The 21,335-nt window shown below is 38.1% G+C and overlaps 1 protein-coding gene across 2 annotated transcripts in view; it reads left to right on the forward strand.

The window, feature by feature from the left end:
* The window catches only part of LOC146318369 (solute carrier family 53 member 1), a 57,783-nt gene that overhangs the window by 21,056 nt on the left and 15,392 nt on the right, over positions 1-21,335 (forward strand). For both annotated transcript variants that reach the window (XM_084732364.1, XM_084732365.1), the window contains exons 2-3: positions 5,855-5,906; positions 21,170-21,271. In XM_084732364.1, the coding sequence (XP_084588490.1) occupies positions 5,855-5,906; positions 21,170-21,271 (154 nt within the window). The remainder of the gene's footprint in view (positions 1-5,854; positions 5,907-21,169; positions 21,272-21,335) is intronic.

Below are 21,335 nucleotides of genomic sequence, written 5' to 3' on the forward strand. Positions count from 1 at the left end.
GCTAGAGTAGAGTGTTTAATAAGAGAAAGACCCTACACACTCTTGGTCTTTTTGGACAATAAAAACACTTTCTTTTCCAACCTCAAAATGATACGGTGGTGTTTCTTTTGTGAAGAAGGCATCCACAGAGCATATTAACCAGACAACAGCCAAGAGTTTCTGTTTGTAGTTTGGCCAACTGATGTGATTAGCAGTGATTAGCTACAGCTGAGTAAATTTTGCCAGTGACATTCAGCTAGTGAAATCAGCAGCGGAATAAAACAGACAAGGCAAGATTTTTTTTTTCTTACGGACGGTTCACCCCAAAATCAGTTGTAGGTTTCTGCAGTGGGATCTCCTGGAACTACTTCCTCTCTACTAGAAAGACAGGCTGCTCACAACAAGGCCTGTGGATTATCTTGAATAACCATGTCCTGATTTTTAGAAAGAGACACTGGTTTTGAGTTTTTCAAATGTTTTTTTTGTTGCTTTGAGCACCACAGGTTGAGGGTTATTTAGTCCCATTATATTGCAGAGAAGACTGACATCTTTATGGCTGATATCTCCAAAACTCTGCTTCTCACACCAAAATAGTATAGATGGATAAACAGCACTACAGACAAGGGGAAAGTATTTATTTTTGATTTTGGGGTGAACTATCCCTTTAACACTTATGCCTATCTTTCAGGCTACTAGTTCAGTTTATGCGTGTGACTTCAGTCTTTTTCAGTGATAATGACTTTAAAAGCAAAGATATTCACATGGAAACAATAGAGTATTAATAGTTTGATTTCTACAGTGATTGCCCCTTTATGTAATTCCCTTACTGACTTGTTGTCTGTTTCCCACACAGCATGCTGGGAAGTGTGGAGTGAACATGGGTCCCTTGTGGAAAAGTGGTATCAGAAAGAAACATGAGTCCTGATTTGGGATTCAGTTTCTGCTCTGCTCATGCATATGCTTGCATGTGTGTGAAAAGAAGCTGTTTATCTTGGCGCTAAAGGAAAATAGAGAGGGCGGAGGAGCTGATGGGAATGTTAACTGAAATAAATGGGGTCCTCAGCAGTACACTTGCAATATTTAAAAACTCCTCTCTATCTCGTCTACCTGCTGAGTGCTTAATCTCTCAGGTTACAATGGCAAACAGTTTGGTATTGATCCTGAATTCTTTCCTCGGGTTAGAGCTCTGTTTTTATAGTCAGTCAATGAAAACACAGTGATTTGTTGTTACTACATCATCATGTGGTACATTATACATGTGTATCTGCAGGTTGATCTTTAAGGCTTTTCACAAAGCATATTTTTTTAGCCTAGGGTTATCCTTGTCTCTCTATGGGGCATTAATGTTTAACCAACAGATGTCGCCCGTGAGCTTTCCAATCATTATATCTGTTTTCAATAGAGCCGACACACTTAAATTGTTTTGTTGTTGTTTTAAAATCATATTAAAAATAGATCCCTTGAAAATAAAATTTTCTGGGGTAAATTTTTGTTGCTTAGACCTTTTCCGATTCCCTTGAAAGATTATGAATCAGTGCAGAAAAATACTCTGAAATTTAAAAGCCAGTTACCGACATTATGAAAACTGTAACAACTTTCCTTACTTTTCAGTTTTGGTGAGGATGTCTGAGCATGAGTGACTGCACACAGATACACTGTTGTTATTTTTTAACCAGTATTATTCAGTTGTACTGGTATCATGACTGATGACCTCAAACTGATCGGCTATCACAAATTACCATCGTCAGCCATTGTCTTGTGTTTGTAGGTGCATTTTTGCTGAATGATAACAGTATAGCTAAGCTTAATTACATAATCGTAGAGACTTATTGTGAAGCTGCAGCAAAAGGAAGTGTTCAGTATGCATCTGTAGTAACTTAACACAGAATTGTTTTCTGAGGTTTTTGCTACAGACACCCACTTCACAATGCTGCAAATATATAGGCTAAATATTGTAACACATCCATCAGTGGCCATTCTGCAGGCCAAATGGGAACCTCTGGGGGGGGGGGCAAACGCAGCCCGTGCACCACCAGTTAAAGATCCCTGTTCGGGAATCACGTGTATTTACTCTAATAGCCTTTAGCCCAGTTTCACACATGCACCTTTTAGCTCCATGTTTAGATGATTTTCAGGAATTAACTCCAGCAAGCCCTAGGATAAAGGTGGGGTTAGCCCACTTTGGAATGTGCCAGGAATTTGCCAGTGTGAAAGCCCTTTAACCCAGAGGCTAACATCTCCCTTTTGCAGGGGCTAAAAGGGTTCTAAGAATGTTTTTGGCCTTGGGCTAAGTGCAGTGTCAAAAGTCCTTTTGTGTCTTGGTAAAATACGTTTTTTGCGGCCCGTTTGTCGTAGGAGTATCAGAACATCACAGTTACTTACTGTTGTATTTATATAGTCCAGGCATTTTACTCTAAAGTGTAGGTCAACCTCACACAAATATCAACATAAACAAACTGAACTATACGTTTTGAAAATTGCTAAGTATGATTCAAGCACAAATGCCTTTTTAGTGCTGGAATTTTGTGAGAAAAAAAAAGGTGCACCTCACACAAATTACAACAGAAAATCTAACTAATTCCTATTTCTCATAAAAGTCTCCTTTATAACATATAAAAAGTTCGAAGAGATCCAAGTGGTGGTTCAAAAGTTCTTAATGATACCCTGGTACCACTTTTTTGCTTCCTTGATTAATAATTTAAATCACCATATTGGTAAACTTGTATACAAGGCATTTTTATAGCTGATTATAATTTGTTGACCTAGGAATTTATATCAACTCTACTAATGTTTAGTTTAGTTTAGCATGTTTAGCATGAGCACTGCAGCAGCTATTACTCCTGAAGTAATCTGACTATAAGTGTACAGTGGCAGGCAGATTTCTTTGTACTCTTTCGCTGTGTTTTTGTACTGTGTTTTGCTGCTTGTGGTTTGTGTTGTTGTTGTTTACATTGTTGTAGTGGCTGCACTGGTAAAACAGAGCACAGGCTGGCTGTGTGGGTTATAGTATGACCTTGACTTGCTCTGCTGTTTGCTGCAGAAGCCAGCTCTGCTGCTCTTTGACTGGTTTGCAGGCAGACTGGCACACAGTGAGGCCATTGTGGTCTTGTGCTCGGCTGGCATTCTGAAACACTGACTGACTGACCGCTCTACTATCTACCCCTTGAGCGAGAGCGGATGAAAGAGGGCAACTGTCTTGCTGTCCTGCTAGTACTTACTGAGACTGAATGACTGTCGTCTAGTCGGCCTCTCCACAGCAGAGACCAGCTGCAGCGTGCACTGCAGATTTACTAACACAGAGCATGAAGGAGACTGACTGACTGCATCATCAGCACTGCGTTATTCAAGGATGGAGGGAGAGCAACAGAGGCAAAATGATACAAATGCATCAGTGCACTGTCAACAAATGTCACCAATATTATTGGCAAATTGGCTACTACAATTAAATTTGCAGTTCTGGCCCATTTTGTTTGCCTGTAAAGGTCAGCTTGTTATGAAAAATGCATTTGAATCAGAAAATTAGTACATTCATCCACCTACAGGTCCAAGAAGGGCACTCAGAGAATGCAGATCTCCACCAAAGTCAATATTTTTGCTTGTCCTCATGAATCATGAAGGTTAAACATTTTTCCTTTACATATTTTTTCCCTTGGCCTGTAGTACTATTTATCAGCTAAAGACACATCTGCCTTCTCTCCATTATAATGAGACTACATGGCGCTCAGCTTGTGGTGCTCAAAGCACCAAAAAATACATTTGAAAAATTCAAAACCAGTCTCTCTTTCTGCAGTAGAATCTACTGGAACTACTTTCTTTTCTGCAAGAAAGAAAGCAGTTCCTACATGACACTGCTCCCAACAAGGTCTGTGGATTATCTTGATTAACCAGGGCCATGATTTTTGGAAAGAGGCATTACTGTTGAGTTTTTCAAATATATTTTTTTTGGTTCTTTGAGCACCACAAGTACCATTTAGTCTCATTATATTTGAGAGTCTGGATGGATAAAGATCATTACTATCCCTATAATATCTCTGGCGGAGTTTAATGCAGACAGTTCACATTTTGATGGGAGTGTAAGTCAATGCATGATATGTGTGTATTTACATTTCCATAGCCACACCCTAGTTTGTTTTTTCTCTGGCCTGTAATGCTGTTTATCCATCTAGATTTTTGTGGTGTGAGTTGCTGGGTTTTGTTGTAGAATATAATGAGACTAGATGGCGCTTGGCTTGTGGTGTTTGATATACCAAAAAATAAATGTGAAAAATTCAAAACCAGTGTCTCCTTCCAAAAACCATGACCTGATTACTCAAGATAATCTGCAGACCTTTTTGTGAGCAGTTTCATACAGGAGCTACTTTCTTTCTAGTAGTTCCAGTAGATTCTACTGCAGAAAGAAAGTAGTTACTATGTACAACTGCTCACAGCAAGATCTGTGGACATTTTTATGGCAGATACCTCAACAACTCTGGAACTCACACCAAAAAAATCTAGATGGATGAAGAGCACTACAGGTTAGGGAGAAAATATGTTTTTTTTTAATTTTGGGGTGTACTGTCTCTTTAAGATGAATGACATTTTTTCTGTAGAGGTCAAAATGGCCTATCTTGCAAAGCTAACAAAAGTGAAAACTAATTTTTATCCACTACACACCTAACAAGACTTAATCATTGTATTAGCTTTAATTTAAATTATTGTGGCCAGTATATTAAACTATACATTACCATAGCAACAATACTAATGCTTCATGGTATGAGTGTGATAATCCATTGCACTAAATTCTTCTAATGCAAATGGACATGGTATGTGTATAGTATGTTACAGGATTGAGAGATATGGATAAAATCATCTGTTACAGTATGTTTTTTTTCATGGTAAAATATATTGTGATAGATAACATTTGGAAAATTAGACAAACTTGTTTTGGGCCAGCAAGGTCACTACTTCACAAATCAAGGTACTTCATTACATTGAAACGAAATCATAAAAAGTCAATAATGCCATAAAACAATCCTACTTAGTGATTTTCAACAGTATCTACAACAGGCTAATAAAACAGAGATAAAAGCAGAGCTGCAGCGGTATAAACAGTATGGATAAATCTCTGACAAATGGATTTGGTTGTATAGTATAAATCAGTCATGTCACCAAGCATCTAAAGCAACTATGCTGTGGTTACATTGAAACATATATTTTAATTTGCAAGCTTTTATTTTATGTTATTTTTCTAGTCACTGGATCTCACACCTTCAGACTGATTAATTCATGCCTGGCTACCAGCTCGAGTTGTTTGACGGCAGGCAGGGTGCTGTACTATTTAAAGAGCAAGCTGCTTGACTGGTTAACCCAGGTTCACGCTCTGCGTCTACAGTCCTCCACCCTGTTTAACTGTCCATGAACAAGACACTTCCCATTTCTTCCATTCATGTTCACCCTCAAACGTCCTCCTCGTCTCAGTTTTGTTCATCTGAAATGTTTTGGCGTCCCAGTACAAGACTTCTCTCTGAGAAGTGACTCTTCAGCCCTGTGATAACTGGGGGATGGGGTGATAATTGTTGACTTTGGGATTATAGGATTCAAGTCAACACTGTAATAGTGAAAGGGTTTAGTGTTATGTTATTGAATATTTGATTAATTGTGACTAAGCACAGGAATTTTGATCCGAATGAATCTTTGACAGGGCTAATATTGTACAAAACATCTATCCAACAGGATCTATAAGGGTATATGTATGGGGGCATTTGACATTATGAAACAGGTCTTATTGTTGACGGTACATAAAATAGCACTCGCCTTTTTAACCTCCGATGTTTCAGGAGATTGAATATTTTATGTGATGGTCTAACATTTCATAATTTCTCTCCTGTGTCTGCAGGCTTTCAAAGAGATGCTGTATGCTGCTCAGGACCAGGCCCCATCTATTGAAGGTATAACACAAACACACACGCACACACACACACACACACAGATCTTCTCCATTATTAGGTGGATGATGGTCTCTGAGCACCTGTTATAAGGGGTGTGGAGCTGCTGTTTGGGCTGGAAACAGGAAGTTGCAGTGGACAAGCAAATTAGCAGGAACCTTATGTACAGTATGTGAACCAAATTTAGATGTTCTTTCTTAACAGAACATACCAGTGATTTTGCAGCTCAGTAAATCCTACATGTTTACAACTTACATTACAGGCTACCATTTCTCAACTCGTGCAAGTGGCACTGCGCTTTCCAAAGGCAATTATCTAGCCTCCCACGGGTAAAGCCCCTTTGTGCACTATCAAAATCAACTCAGAGCCTTGAGACCTGCTCAGTATAGCTAATGCATCATAATGAAACACACGTCAACACTGGTTTTAGTTAAACTTGATTAATTTTGAAGTTTTAATAGTGTTAAAATAATGGAGTGCTTTGTCAGTCCTTCTTCGTGGTGCATTCACATGCTGAAGTGGAGGTCTGACGACAGAGTTTAGCCATTCAGCTGCCACATAGCACTGCATTCATAAGCTGTGATGTTTTGTGGTGACACATCAGGGAACACAACTAATTATAAGACATGAATGTCGTATTTCGTAATTTGACCAGGGCAGAAAGATCTGTGCACTAGGTTGTAAATTGAAAGTCTTTAGCAATAGGGATGTTCCTGGCGACTACTTTCCCTGTCGATGAAGCACTAATTTTAATTTAGACTATTCAACTAGTCTCACACTAAGAAAAAAGCACAGTTTGTTAATTTATGATGGGGCGCCTGGGTAGCTTGGTTGGTAGAGCAGGGGCCCATATATGGAGGCTGTGAGTCCTCTGCAGTGGCCGAGGGCAAACCTCTCTCCCCTTTTCCTGTCATATCTTCAGCTGTCCTATCAATTAAACAACAACAAAAAAAAAAAATCAACTGCTTGCAGCAGTTTGCAGGTTAATGTCCGTGTTCGTGCTGAATGTGGTTTCGTATTGCTCCAGTTGAGTGCTCTATACGCCAGTTTATTCTAACAGCCTGCATTCAACCTTATTTTCATTTGCTACATCAAAATACTGACAAGCCCACACTACTTATGAGATGTCACCTGTCCCACTTTGTTGATAACAACATGGGTGAGAGGGGCTGCTGTCTCCTGGAGCTGCAGCACCGGTTTCAGGCAGACAGCTGCATAACATCTTAGAGGCAAGTTAACTTGGATTGTACATGATTTAAATATTAATAAATACTTAAATTGACTAGTATTGACTAGCAACGGTGGCAACGTTTAATCATATAGTCATCTGTATGAATTATGTTTTGTTGATAAATGGTGGAATTATATATTTGTAATTGCAAAACAAAAACAATCTAGCAGTTAGTAATATCACCACATATATTGTCACAGTCCGGTGTGGTATATAGACTTTTTTTAATTGAAATATTGCAATATTCAATATATCGTTACGTCCCTAATGCTTCAGTCTTATGCGCAACCCTTGACTAAGACTATTTTATTTGCAACATGAGATTTCTGCCTGTGTATTGTTAGTTCAGTCACCGCCATTCCCAAGCATCAGAGATTTAAACTATAATGTGTCATACAAGTAGCGAGAGAGAGAATGCGTGTGACGTTCTAGCTGTGAATGTAATGTTTCTGGCAGAAACCCTGAACATGCCATTATATGGGATGTTTTCCTTGGACTGTTTATATTGCAAAGGAGAAGCTGGAGAGTTGCCCTTCAGTGTGTCAGTCTGCTAGGATCTGCCTTGTGAAGTGAACACCTTAGCAAGGTGTTCACTTCACAAGGTAGTGTATTCGCTTTCAATCAAATTATTATGTCCAGCACATATTAAACTACACTTTACCAACAATACTAATGCTTCATGGTATCAGTATGATAATGTACACTGGAGTTTTTCCAAAGCAAAGAAAAATGCCTCTCCCCTCCTTTTTGCTGTAAAGATTGGCACATGCAGTTTTTTACCTCCAGCTCCTCAATTACTTTTTATATGGAGCTACCTCATCCTGCATTATTGCTTAATTATGTGTCTTTGTAAAAATACACTAACAACAGCCACAGTATGACCAAAATTTAAGGCCTCAAAGAGTCTTAAAATGTCTTAAAACCAGTTATCAGAGGCCTTATTTTTCATCATGTAATGACAGGCCTCTTTGTGCCCCTGCACTGCACCCTCTTAAAGCAATACAAAACAGCGTGACTAGCACAATGTGTCTTTTCCTGGTATCTTTCCTTTCATCTTATTTTGACAAAATTGAGTTTCACCACTTCCAAGGACCTATTTTCAGTCAGACACATGATGCAACAGAACATAAACCTCAGAACAAATCACAAAACAATGTCATGTTTTTACTGGAGCATCAGAAAAACACAAGCTAGCAGACATGCCAAGCCCAACCTGCATATAGCTCATGTAACTTCTTATGCAGGTCACTTGCACTGTAATTGGCTTTACTTGTAGATTTGCCAGCTGCCCATTGATCTGATGGCATGTGTTGTGCTGTGTGTGTTATTAGTTTTCGTAAGGGGGTCATCAGACTCTCTGACCCACTTGACACACACACAAAAGTAGAGGGAGGGCTGTTAGCATGGGGTTTTCTAGCTGAACTTCAGTCAGCAGCTACTGTCCCATAAATCACAACATGGTTTTCATAGAGTCTGGCTGATATTGGTCAGCCTGTATTATTGGTCTGGTATTGGCCTGTCCCAGCTTTATCAGTCTTATCAACTACAACTGGAAAACTTTTTTAACAACACATAATGGAGATTGTTTTTATTTATTAGCTTTATAGGCAACATTCTGTGTATGTTTGATGCTTTTTCTTAATTCAGGTTTATTATAGGCTGTCCATTTATTTAGCTCTCTTTTTATTTTTTTTTTTCCAATTTATAGTTATTTCTAATTATTAAAAGTGCTGGTGAAAATTTACTGTTTCAGTGCCCCCATGTCATTGTGGACAATACATTTTATTGTTAAACTGTAAAATATCCTGCATCCATCACATGTCTTTGTCATGGGTGTTAACCACTTTTGAGGCTTCCTTGGAAAAACTGTTTATAAATATATGCTATATTCTTTCTATTATATTCTATATAAAGAATATTTGCTGATGTAATGAATATCAGAATTCTTTTTACTCCCCAATATCGAATCCAGTATCAGTTAAGACCTACTTTTTAAGCCTTAGTTTGAAAGACTAGTTAAGTGAAATGTCATGGTGTACAGCAGTACCTGCAGTATCCTGCTGCTCTGTGAAATATTTTCATTGATTATCTCTAATCTGTATCGGGCCATCATCCCCCTAAATTTGGTGTATCTTTTTGGTGGCCCACATGTTAATGTATGTAAAAAGAATACAGAAAAGGCAAATAAACAGAATTTAACATTTTCATCATTAATTGTACCACTTTTGTTGTCTACTTTTCCCATGAATTGTGATGTGGTGTTTCCTAAAGGCATCATTTCCATGAAAAACGAGCTAGAACAAAATCAAATATCATGATATTTTTGGCCAGATTCCTTGGTATTGATATTTGATATTGCAGCAATGTTGTTGAGATAACTATTGGTGCTTTTGCAAATTATATACTCAATGAGATTTTTGACAATCAACAGTTATGTGGATGTAATGACTAAGTGGGTAAAGGCAAATATAGAGCAGCTAAAACAGTCTGTTAGTTTGGAAAATTACATCACTTTACTGTAATGCAGCCTTTAAAACCAGGAAAAGAATACCATATCACAATAAATCAATATCCAAAATCTAAGATGATTGTAGACTCATATCACAAAAGCAATATATTACCCAGCTTTACTCTTTACATTACATCCCTAGATATGGCTTGTTCCAGCTGCTTAAACTTTTGTTACCATTCACTCCTAAATGTTTGTTACCATTTTGTTTTTTCACACTCCACCTTCAGTGTTTCTGGTTCTTCTGTAAGAATCGTAGTAGAAGTTTGAGTAGGCTTAGTAAATCCAGACTTCAGTAGCCCTGACATACTGGTAGCTAGCTGGTGGCCAGTACTTGTTGCTTTTGTTGAATGTTGTACTAAAACTTGGTGGCAACATGGAATATTTGGTGGCCACAGATTGGCCTCCTCCACTAACATGGAACTAGCCCTGTTCCAGTTAAAGCACTCAATTTTGAACTGCTTGGGCATTTCCACCAAAAATTAATTGCTTCAGAACCCAAAAGGTTGTTCCCGAATAGAACCAAAGTGGGTGTATCATATTCAGCGGTCTTGAAACAAAGGTTGGTTCATTAGATTGCACAAAGGTTCCAAGAGTCTTGAAACAAACTTCCTAGATAATTTGCTGGAAAAGGGCCTAGAGTAACTTTTTCTGGTCATAGGCCATAGAGCCTACAACTATTGTGATCAGAGCTGCTGATGCAGTTAGTAGTTTTCTGTGTGACCATAACAACACAGTTAAAGGTGTTGCTTACCCTGATGACTTGGAGGTTTAAGTTCACCCAGACTCAAGTCAGCACAGCACACTTCTTGTGAAACTGACCCACAGTTTAATCATCAAGGTTTCAGTTTGATCAGTTTAAAGCCTGGTGGCCACCAGTGGTAGTACTTCTTAACATTTTTCATTTCTCCATTATGAATCATATTTTATTTGTCCTGCAACTGCTGATCGAAGTGTGATAGAGGTCACACACACAGTGCCAATTAGGCTTCCTGATCAGTCAGGATTATGTAACAAGGGTGCATCTCTACACTTTCTTTCCACTGTATAACTATCATAGAATTAGTGATTGTACTGACTATATGGACGCTTTAACAGGATGGTCATTGTGCTTGGGTATGTGTTTAGCTACTGACCATTTTTCTCAAATGATGATCATATTGTTCATGTAAACAGTATTCAACATAATATTTATTAAGCTGTATTTATAGTATCCCAATGACGTTTTATAGTATTTTGGCAATCTGCACACATTGCCGTCATTAAATTATACATTACAGAGAAGACTTCACAGTAAATAACAATCATTAATTGCTTAAACCTGTGTTTTGTGTACAGATAACCTGTTGTCTCTTGGCTTAGGATGCTTACATCATGTTGAGGTAGAATCCTACAAATGCTGTAAAGAGTTAAATGGAGGTTACATTGGAAGATAGAAGTAAACTCCAGAAGAAATGCTGGTCGGAAAGTTTTGCAAGTGTTGGAAATCTCATTTCCGACGACAGGATGGTGGTGAGATGTGTCACCCAGACACATCAAGACACAACACTCCAATTTCTGACAGCTTTGTTCAGTGAGCAGTCATGGTCATAGGTGCCCCATAAAGTCCTTCTCGGTACAAACATTCATCTCCCCCTCGGAATTAATTGAAAAAAATTTATTTAACCCTCGATTCTTCCTATGGCATTTGGTTTATTACCTGAAAAAATAATGCCATTGTTATCAGCCGTAACTGTACTCTGTATTTATTGCTAATTAGTAATTGGTAGCATGCTAACAAGCATACTGACATGCAACTAATGTTTATAACCCTGATTTGAAAAAAGTTTGGACAATGTGTAAAGTAAAAAAAAGGCAGAATGCAATAATTCATGAATCCTTTTCAACCTATATTTAATTAAATGTGTTACCTGCAACATTTATAGTTAATATACAATTTAGTTGGGATAGGGGCAACATAAAATTGGGAAAGTTGTGGAATGCTCAGAAAACACCTTTTTGGAACATGCCACTGAAAAACAGGTGAATTAGTAAAAGCAGATCGGGTATGAAAGGGTCATCCTCGAAAGGCTCACAAGCATGGATGGGGCGAGGTTCACCACTTTGGGAAAAAACTGTGGGCAAATAATCCAACAGTTTTAAGAATGTTGCTCAACACACAATTGCAAGGAATTTAGGGATTTCACCATCTACAATACATAATATCATTAAAAGATTCAGAAAATCCAGAGAAATCTCTGCACTTAAGAGGCAAGGCCAAAAACCAACATTGAAAGTCTGTGACCTTCAATCATCAGCATTTAGCTCAAAGCACCGCTGTGCCTTCTTTTTACTCTAGCATGACTGTAGACTCTGTCTCGTCCTGGTGTTCTGCTTTGACAGTTTACAAACAACAAAATAGCATGTTATGCGCTACAACACATCCATGTTTTTACAGTCTATTAGGAGTGTGAGAAAATAATGATACACTTGAGTATTGTGATATCATGATACATTCAAAGATTCGTAGAATTTTATTTTGTGTGTTTAAACCCCTCACTACTAGACTGCAGTGTTGTTATCTATCTTAATTTTTCTGATTGCATTAAAAATAACTTTTTAAATTCAAATTTTATGCATATGGTGGTATGTTCTTTATACTATGACAGTTTAAATTATAGTAAAAAAGCCTATGTATTAGGGTTTGGCTGATGGGACGATTGTCCATCACCAATTGCTGACAGTGATCGAACACTGTGCCTGTGACATTCATAACATTGTGATGTAAATGTCTTCTGTATTAGAGATAGTGTGTCCCCTCCAAGTTGCCGCAAGGCCGGAGTCGTTGGCAACGTTCTGCTTTTGACACGTGGGAGGGAAACTAAAAAGAAGCTGCTGCTCCTGGTCATTGCGCTATGTTTCCATGTCCTGTTTGTTATTCAATTAATAAATGACAACCTGTTTTCTGACATTTTTTACTATCAAGAAAATAATTGACTATGAAAATAATCGTTCTTTAGAGCCCTTTGGTGAGAATACAGAGACCCTTTTAAAACTGGCACGGAAAGCATGTTGCCTGCCAGCCAGATTTATCTCAGCAGAATGGGACAGTTGGAAGTTGCTGTATCCCACTTTGCTTGAGCAAGTTGGCTTTTCTGCTTTGGGACAGTCCTCCTAAAACAGTTAGCAATGGAAACCCCAACGAAGACGTCAGTCTTTTGGGATGCTTCACTGTAGACATTGTCACTACCAGTTCAGTAGATATCACCCAATCCTACTACACGTGCTTTAGTGACAGACAGTATGTATTCTTGGCATTGGTCATTGGCTGACTAATGTGCTGCCTGGTCCATGTGTCCAAAACTGTCCCTAAATATGCTTCTGTGTTACATGCAGAAGACTGTAGTCACATGTTGTTACCTACTGTGATGGTGTGATTCCTCATCTTCTGACTAACAAATCCACCCGACTGTTTGTGCTCACACTGACTGTCGTGCTTAATTTTTTTTCTCTGTGACTTCAGGTTATATTAAGAAATTTCCTATGACTTGTCTCAGACTCACAGATACAGCTCACAATGATAGTGTCTGGAAAATGATTAGTGATATATGCAGTCGTCTGTAAGTGTCCTGCAAATGCTTTCTTTGTTTCATAAAATGATTGACTTGTTTTGGTGTAACCTTTTCAATGAATTTTCAGCTCAATGGCTCAATCCCAAAATTACAAAACTAGTTCTACATTTGGAAGTCTCTTCAATTTCTTGCATAAATCAAAGTGTAGTGAAAACCTTTTTAGCCACCAGCATAAGCCAACTTTCATCAATCTTGAAAATCTACATTCATAATTTACATCAGCCGTACTATCATAAACACTGTAAATGTGCAGGCTGATTTAGAAGACAAAGGCGGGCAGAGTTTAAAGACATTAGGTATGATAGGTTCACATGGAAGCAGTGGCTTGTTAAATCAATCCCAATAACCATCTATCATTCCACTTATCCCTCTACCTTGTACCATGGCCTCCCTAATGATCTGTCTGTCTTTTTCTTTTGCTCAGTTAATGTCTGTCCCTCTCGATGTCTCCCCTTCCTTCTCCATGTGACTGACTTTATCACCTGCTCTGTTCGACTTAGAATTATGTAACTTTAGTTTGGAGCTACACTATCAGTAAGAGCTTGCAAAACAATGGAAGACATGTTGATCCATTGACATTTCTAGAGCTGCAATGATTAATCAATTATCAAGACTTTTAAATCAGTTGCCAACTATTTTGATAATTTGAGCCATTTTTTGATAAAGAATTGTTCAAATTCTATGATTTCAATGTCTCTAAATGTGAATATTTTCTGGTTTCTTTAGCTGAATTTTGAGTTATGGATGAAACATATCATTTTTAGGGCATCACATTGGGCTTTGGAAAACAATCATCAGCAGTTTTCAGCATTTTTATTTTATGGACCAAAAATGATTAATTGAGAAAATAATCAACATAGAGCTGAGAGAGGACAATTTTGGATAAAACCAGAGTTAATGATTGTTTAATGTTGACTGTGATTTGACATTGAGTTGCAGTTACTCTTAGTCTCATTTACTTGGTTTTGGAGTAGTAATATGCCTCATTTAATGTCACACAGTTTGTCTGTAATCCGTCAGAGAAAACATTTAAAGTTAACACAGGATTTTTAGCAGGCTACCAAACAGAAGTAGTCCATATGTCCCTGAAGAAGGTTTGCTCTGCAACTGTACTCTGCTAACACTGCACCTTACACCATGGTGAAACATCGTGGAAAATAATAGAATGATAGGAAACACATTTGTTTTTCATCCTGGATCTCACTAACACATGTTTGTGAAGATACCAACAAGTGGATAAACAATGCTGTGATAGTGAAGCAGAGAGAAAGTCAGTGACAAAAATAATGAGTTAATCCTTGCTTTCCATTACCTTGTAATGAGTGTAGGTTGATCCCTTGTTACATCAAGGCCTGTCCAGCATGTCCATCAAGGCAACTGTATTATCTACTAGGGCTAGGCAATATATCAATAACATATCAATGCTGTGATATGAGACTGATATTGTCTTATTCTTTGGGTATTGTTATATCGTAATATGACTTTTAAGATATCTTCTCCTGGTTTTAAAATCTGCATCACAGTAAAATGATATAATTTTCTGTATCAAACTGTTCTTTGCCCACTCTGTCATTGTATCCATATTGCTGATGATTATTTGTCAAAAATCTCATTGTGTTAATATTTGATGAAGGGACCAATAGTCATCCTTAAAATATTGTTGCAATATGGCTTTTGGCAGTTTTCAAATTGCAGGAGGAGCAATATTTGTTAAAGGCAAAATGTGTGTTAAAAATGTAAATTGAATAATTGTTGTGAGGCAGAGATGACCTGTTCTACACATCAAACTCTACACAGTTAATAAAACATCTTCATTTAGTACAGATTGCAACCACATTACATAATAAGTGAAGTAACATTTCAGATATCTCCACAGCACAGCCTCTGTACACGCTGTCTTTGCTTGTTTGACTGGCAGTGTTCTCCCTGCATGGCAGGTTTCACCTGCATCACTGTGTCAGTCTGAATGGTGTCATTGTTCAAGTCTAAAATGTGACACTTTTGTTTACAAAAAAGGCTATATGAATGAGATTATACACACCTTGATTCTGAGACAGGTCTGACCTTATCATTTTAGAAATTCTCTTGACAGATGAAAAGTGAATAAGAGATGCGTGGCATTATCTCATTGACAGATATGGTCTCCAGAGATAGCTTGTGCTCAGCCGGGTCCTATAAACAGCGGGTGCAACTTTACTGTTTCATTCACAGTTTAGTGCTAACCTGACATCCAGCTCACTGACCTGTTCTGAGTGCTGACACACCATGTTTCTAACCACACACGTCTGCCATATACTCACTACATTTAGCTGGGTCTTGTCCTCTGTCCATGACAACTTTTCTTCCACACATTTCTCCCCCATCTTGCATGGTTGTGACGCTACCACTTTGACAAAATCTTATCACTGACAGACACTTGGCAAAATACTCAAAACTGCTTCTGTGGTAGTTCCTGCTGGTCTCCAGGACCACATTTCACACGGTGATAACAATAACAGCCCCACTTTCACAACTGGTAAAAATCCAACAGCTACTTAGCTAGATGATATGGCTTCAATTATATCTCTATTTTTAGGCCGTTCGGCAATATAAGTATATATATCTGAAATGCACATTTTCACAAATAACATACTGTAAATTCTTGAATGGTGCAAACATATGATGATCTTTTAGAATATGATGCATAGCTATAGATTAAAGTACCCAACAGTATTTAAAGTAGCTAAAATGAGCTCAACCTTTACAGCAGTGAAATGCAACATACATTTAGTTTAGTTTACAGTTTAGAATGCAAAACTTTTTCTTGTAGTGGATTATTTTCAACATGGTTTATCAGTTCTTTTACATAAGTAATGGACTTTAACTACACACCTGTGTTGTCGGTCAAGCCCTCCCCTTTCAGGAAGGTAGGCTTGTGGGTAACCTGTGAGACAAGGACGAGAGGGGTTTGTTGAGAAAGTGAGCCAGCTACTTAGCTCCTACGAGTCAAGCTAAAGACAATTAAAATAGCTTAAAACCAGAGGTCTTTCAGATATGTTTTGGAACTGGAGGCCACAGGTAGTGAAGTAAAGTAACTTCCCCTCAGCAGCAACCAGTGGAAACTCCAACATGATGATATGGCTATCTGCTATACCGCACATTAATTCATGCTCAACTATAACAAATACAATCAATGTATATCCCAGCCCTATTATGCACAGTCAGTCACTGGAAGCTGTATTCTCTGGAGCATCTTTTCACAGAACGGATAGTTCCCAGTAAAATGGTGACAGCATTTGTTATCCGCAGTAAGGGGGACACTGAAAAGATTGGTTGAAAGTTTTTTAAATGTCACTTTTCAATTATCTGGACACCACAAATGAGATTCCATGCATTTCATTGTATTGTGGTGGATGGAGATATGAGAAAGATAACTCAAAAACAACCGTAATCTGATTTTTAAATGGCATGCAATGCTGTTTCCTCCCTTTAACTACTGCTCAATTGCTTCTGAGCAAGACACAGAGGCCTGATGGCTGTTAGCACACCTCTGCACTGGGTTGCTTCCAAGTGTGAATGTGTTTAACTGTGTGAGAGTAAAGCGCGGTGTTGCTGCAGAATGGAGCTAAAAAAACACCAATTGTCCAATGGAAAGTATAGCCTATTACAGAGAGACAGACATGTCATAATGATAATAATGATAATAATCATGATGACATGAGCTGAGACACAGAGAGAAAAGAGCAGAATAAGGTCAAAAAGGGATAAGGAGATTACTGTAGTCTGACTGTGGTGGCTGTTTGTGTGTTTGTGCACTGGTCAGGGTGAGAGAGGTAGAGATAGAAGAGAGGGAGGGAGGGAGGGAGTGGTTGGGACACTCCAATTTAGTTAATTTGGTGTCTTGTCTAAAAGCAGCCAGTCTGAAACACAGTGAATCACTGAGTCTGCAGAGTCTGACTCAAAACCACCTGCCCGGCCTGTTGTTTGGTTGTTGTTGACGTGACAGTGGCTACAAGTTAGTGGTTGGACACACAGGTTCTCTATGTCCACTATTCAATTAAAGTCTACCAGAATGTGTCCCAGCGTGAGATCTCAAACAGCTGAGATCAAAAATTATGGAAATTACAGGACTGTGTTCTGGTAAAACTATAAAAAAGCATTTGACTCAATGGGAGGAACAGGAATTAAACTGTTTAACATGGTATTTGGGTAAATATAACATCGATATCAACATTATTCTCCAAAACAGCTGAAGTTGTACAAAGCAGATGCCGTCACTTGTTGTGGACGTGGTGTTTATTTGTGCTTAGAACATAACCGCTGTGAAACAATCAGGAAAATAACATTGTATCTCTGAATCACTGGCTTCTCGCTGCCAGCAGTCCCTCTCTTCATTCAGTCTCTACCTTGCATGACCGCAGCTACATGCTCTCTTTCTCTCCCTCTCTCTGTACAGAGTAAGACACACTGAGTGTCCTGGGTTGACCTAACTGGACAACCTTAATAAGAAAATAATGAACAGAACATGGACACAATGCAGCCCTTTTTATTTTAGCTCCCACACGTCAAAAACAGAACAAAACTCCTACTTTACGGCAACTCTGAGGGGACATGTTATGATGGTAGAGGGCTCCATACACAATGATGGTAAGCCACCAGTGATGGTCAGTGCCAGGCTGCCATTAGAAATAAGATTTTATTCTTAATGCCTGGTTAAATAAAGGGAAAATAAAATAAAAAATAAAGCCAATGGCATTGTCCATTGGCACAACCGCATTTCTGATTTTAATTGAGACAGTTGTTAGAGAAATGTAGTTAAGTCTTTGGTCATCTGTATAAAATGGTGGTCCTAGATTTAGAGCTGCAACAAGTAACTGAGTAATTGATTATTGATTGATTACTAAATTAATTGTCAACTATTTTGATAATCGATTAATCAGGTTGAGTAATTTTTCAAAATTCTCAGCTTCGTAAGTGTGAATCTTTTTTTGTTTCTTTACTCCTTTTTGGCAGTTAACTGAATATCTTTGGGTTGTGGGCAAAACAAGACATTTGAGGACGTCATCCTGTGCTTTGGGATCAACATTTTCAACCATTTGTTGTTTTAATGTATTAATCAATTAATCAAGAAGATAATCGACTGATTAAACAATTATGAAAACAATTGTTAGTTCAGCCCATATCAAGATTGCAGGGACACAGCGTCAGCAGGCAATTTTGAGCTGCAATTTTGCAGCAAAATTTTGACAGTATCAGAAATTTAGGACCAAATTCTCTCAGTGTAACAGCTGCTGCGACTCACATCTGCACAGTCCTGGATGGAGGCGAAACCAAAAACAAGCTTATTTATTGTTTATTGTTGTGCTGCATTTTCAAAACATGAGCAGTACACATGGATGGTGTGAGCCTCTGCTCACATATACTTTTTGTCTATTCATATTATAGTTTCATTTTCATCCTAAGGCAGTAAAAATACAATGGTTCTAATTTTCAGGTGATTACACACTAAGGAAAACATACTTATTCCATTTCTGGCATATTCTCACAATAGATTGTCCTAAATCTTATTAGGGATGTGTGCGATTTAGTCGACTATAAACAGTGCAGTTTGTCAGTATTTTGATGTAGAAAATGAAAACAGGGTTGAATGTAGATTGTGTCAGAATAAACTGTGCTGAATGTGGTCACACACTGCTCCAGTCGAGTGGTTATATAGCAGACACAGACACTAACTTGCAAGCAGAGCAGGCTGCTGCTGCTAGCACTGCTAACGTTAGCCACACTGTGAGGCAGTACAAAACAAAAGAGAACAAAAAAAGATCCCAGTGCTTGAACAAGCATGGCCAGCAAAAAGTGCTCCTTCCTCAAAGATTCAGTCAATACACTTATTCTTGCTCCTTTCGGTCTGTCATTAAGTCTTCTGGCCTTTCCTTTCCTCTGCTGGATCCACAGTCTGAAATCAGTGAAGCAGCCTTAACAGTTATGTCTGATCAATCAAGCATTATCAGAGTGAAACAGAAATGAGATCATTGTTGAGCTTGAGCACATCAATTTTACTGTCTGTCTACACAAGTCCAAATAGTTCATTTGTATGCTTTTGTATTGCCTCATTGCCTTGTGTGTCTCTGTGTGTTTTTAGATAACTTTGTTTACTTACGAGTGTATTTATGTAGGTTATAGCCTTTAATTGCTTTAGCTTTGCCCCGTGGTTGTCAGACTTTTTCTGGCGTGCCCCACAAGGTTCACACCCAACACCCTACAATTTGTTTTTAATCATTAACAATGATGGGAAGCAACTTAAAAAAATGCATCTGAGTTGAATTTTTGTGAAATAATGTTCAACACAATAGCATCATTAAACTCTTGTTGGTAAATTTTCCATACATAAATCATATTCATTCAGCCTAGTTGCACTATGTGTTTCTGCCCTGGGCGTTCCCCAGATGCCCCACCAGTGGGACCCTCCCCACTGTTTGAGAACCACTGGCTTTGCCAAACACTGACATGTATTTAGTGTGTGTTGTAGTCCTACCAAAGTGGAAAATCTTCTTAAACAATTGTGACTATCTTTTCAGGTTAAACTTTCTGATTACAAGTCAGAAAGAGCCATCACACCTACTACTACTATGTATGGGTGGAAGGTATAAACGGTATGGAACATACACAGATATAAATTAGCCCTATGGTATGAATTTTGACTATACCGTGATACTGTGGTAGAGCCCTCACTTTGCTTGACCAGAAAGCAATAGGTTAAAACTAAGGCTAAAACGATAAAAGCACAGATAAAAGAATGTCAGAGCTTTGTCCAATTTGAAGACGTGGCAAACTAAGCTAAACAACCATACAGACAGCTTGTTTGTAGTAATTCACTGCATTGCACACAACGAAGAAGAGGAGGAGTTACATCTGCCATTCTGTGGACATAGTTCAGGTTTAAAAATTCAGACAACAAGCAGAAAACAATAATCTGCAAATCAAGTCAAACGACAATGGTTGTAAGTGGTGGTAATATTTGACATACTTGAGAAAAGGTTTTGTGTTTTTTTTTTTTCTATTTATTATTCCTGTTTTGCACATTAAATAATCTTAAAATACCTCTGTACTCTGTAAAATACGTCCCAGTAATACAGTTAAGAGTACAGTCATCTCTGAAGTTGTCATAAGAGTTTTACCCTTGCAGAAAAATTTAGATTGAAATTTGCAAAAAAACAAATATACTGTGATGTATACAATTAGCGTCAATGCTTATTAAGATAAATTTTAGGCTATATCTCCCAGCCCTGCTCCTTTGTCAGGAAAACTTTCTGCAGTTAGTTAAAGAAGACAAAAAAATGACAAATTAAATTACGATTAGTAAGAAGTACTTATTACATTGAAAATGAAAATTTGTGTGTCAGCATCTCCACACTGTATTTATGTAGTCGTTATCAATAAGAAACCTGCATTGTAGTTGTGTTGGATAAAATTCCTCAAAAAAGCAGGATGTAAACAGCATTAAATGTCCAATCTATATTCATTAGAAGAGTTACAGCGGCTATCTAAACTTAAGACAAACAATAAACTAAAACAAAAAAAGAAGGGTTCAGAAAAATTCAAATGTTCATAGAAAACAACAGAGAATCCAGCAGCTTTTGAAAACTTGTGGAGGCTGGACACCCTGCTGCTGTCTCACTGCTCCATCTGCTGGTCAGAGCAGGACAGTACGTCTTTGCTGCACAAAATATAGGAACTGTTTTACATTCACATACACAAGTCTCCCATCTCCATTTGTCCTTGCTCTGCCTTTGCTGTCCTCTCTTCACCTTCCCTCACTGCCCTCCTGTTCATTTTCCATCTCCATCCAGTTTCATTAACATGGTTTAATCAGTGAGTGCTGTGAGACAAATGGCCCTCATTCTGTTCTTGTTCACCAACACCTCATATCTTCTTTCAGTCACAGATGAGGATACAGTTAAGAGGTACTATGCCAAGTTTGAAGAGAAATTCTTCCAGACATGTGAAAAAGAACTGGCCAAGATCAACACCTTCTACTCTGGTAATAACTACACCTAATCCCACTCCTCTAACCACACACACAAAGAAATCACTCATTTAGATAT

Source organism: Lutjanus erythropterus, chromosome 12 (assembly GCF_056507025.1).
Source record: "Lutjanus erythropterus isolate fLutEry1 chromosome 12, fLutEry1.hap2, whole genome shotgun sequence".
NCBI lineage: Eukaryota > Metazoa > Chordata > Actinopteri > Lutjaniformes > Lutjanidae > Lutjanus > Lutjanus erythropterus.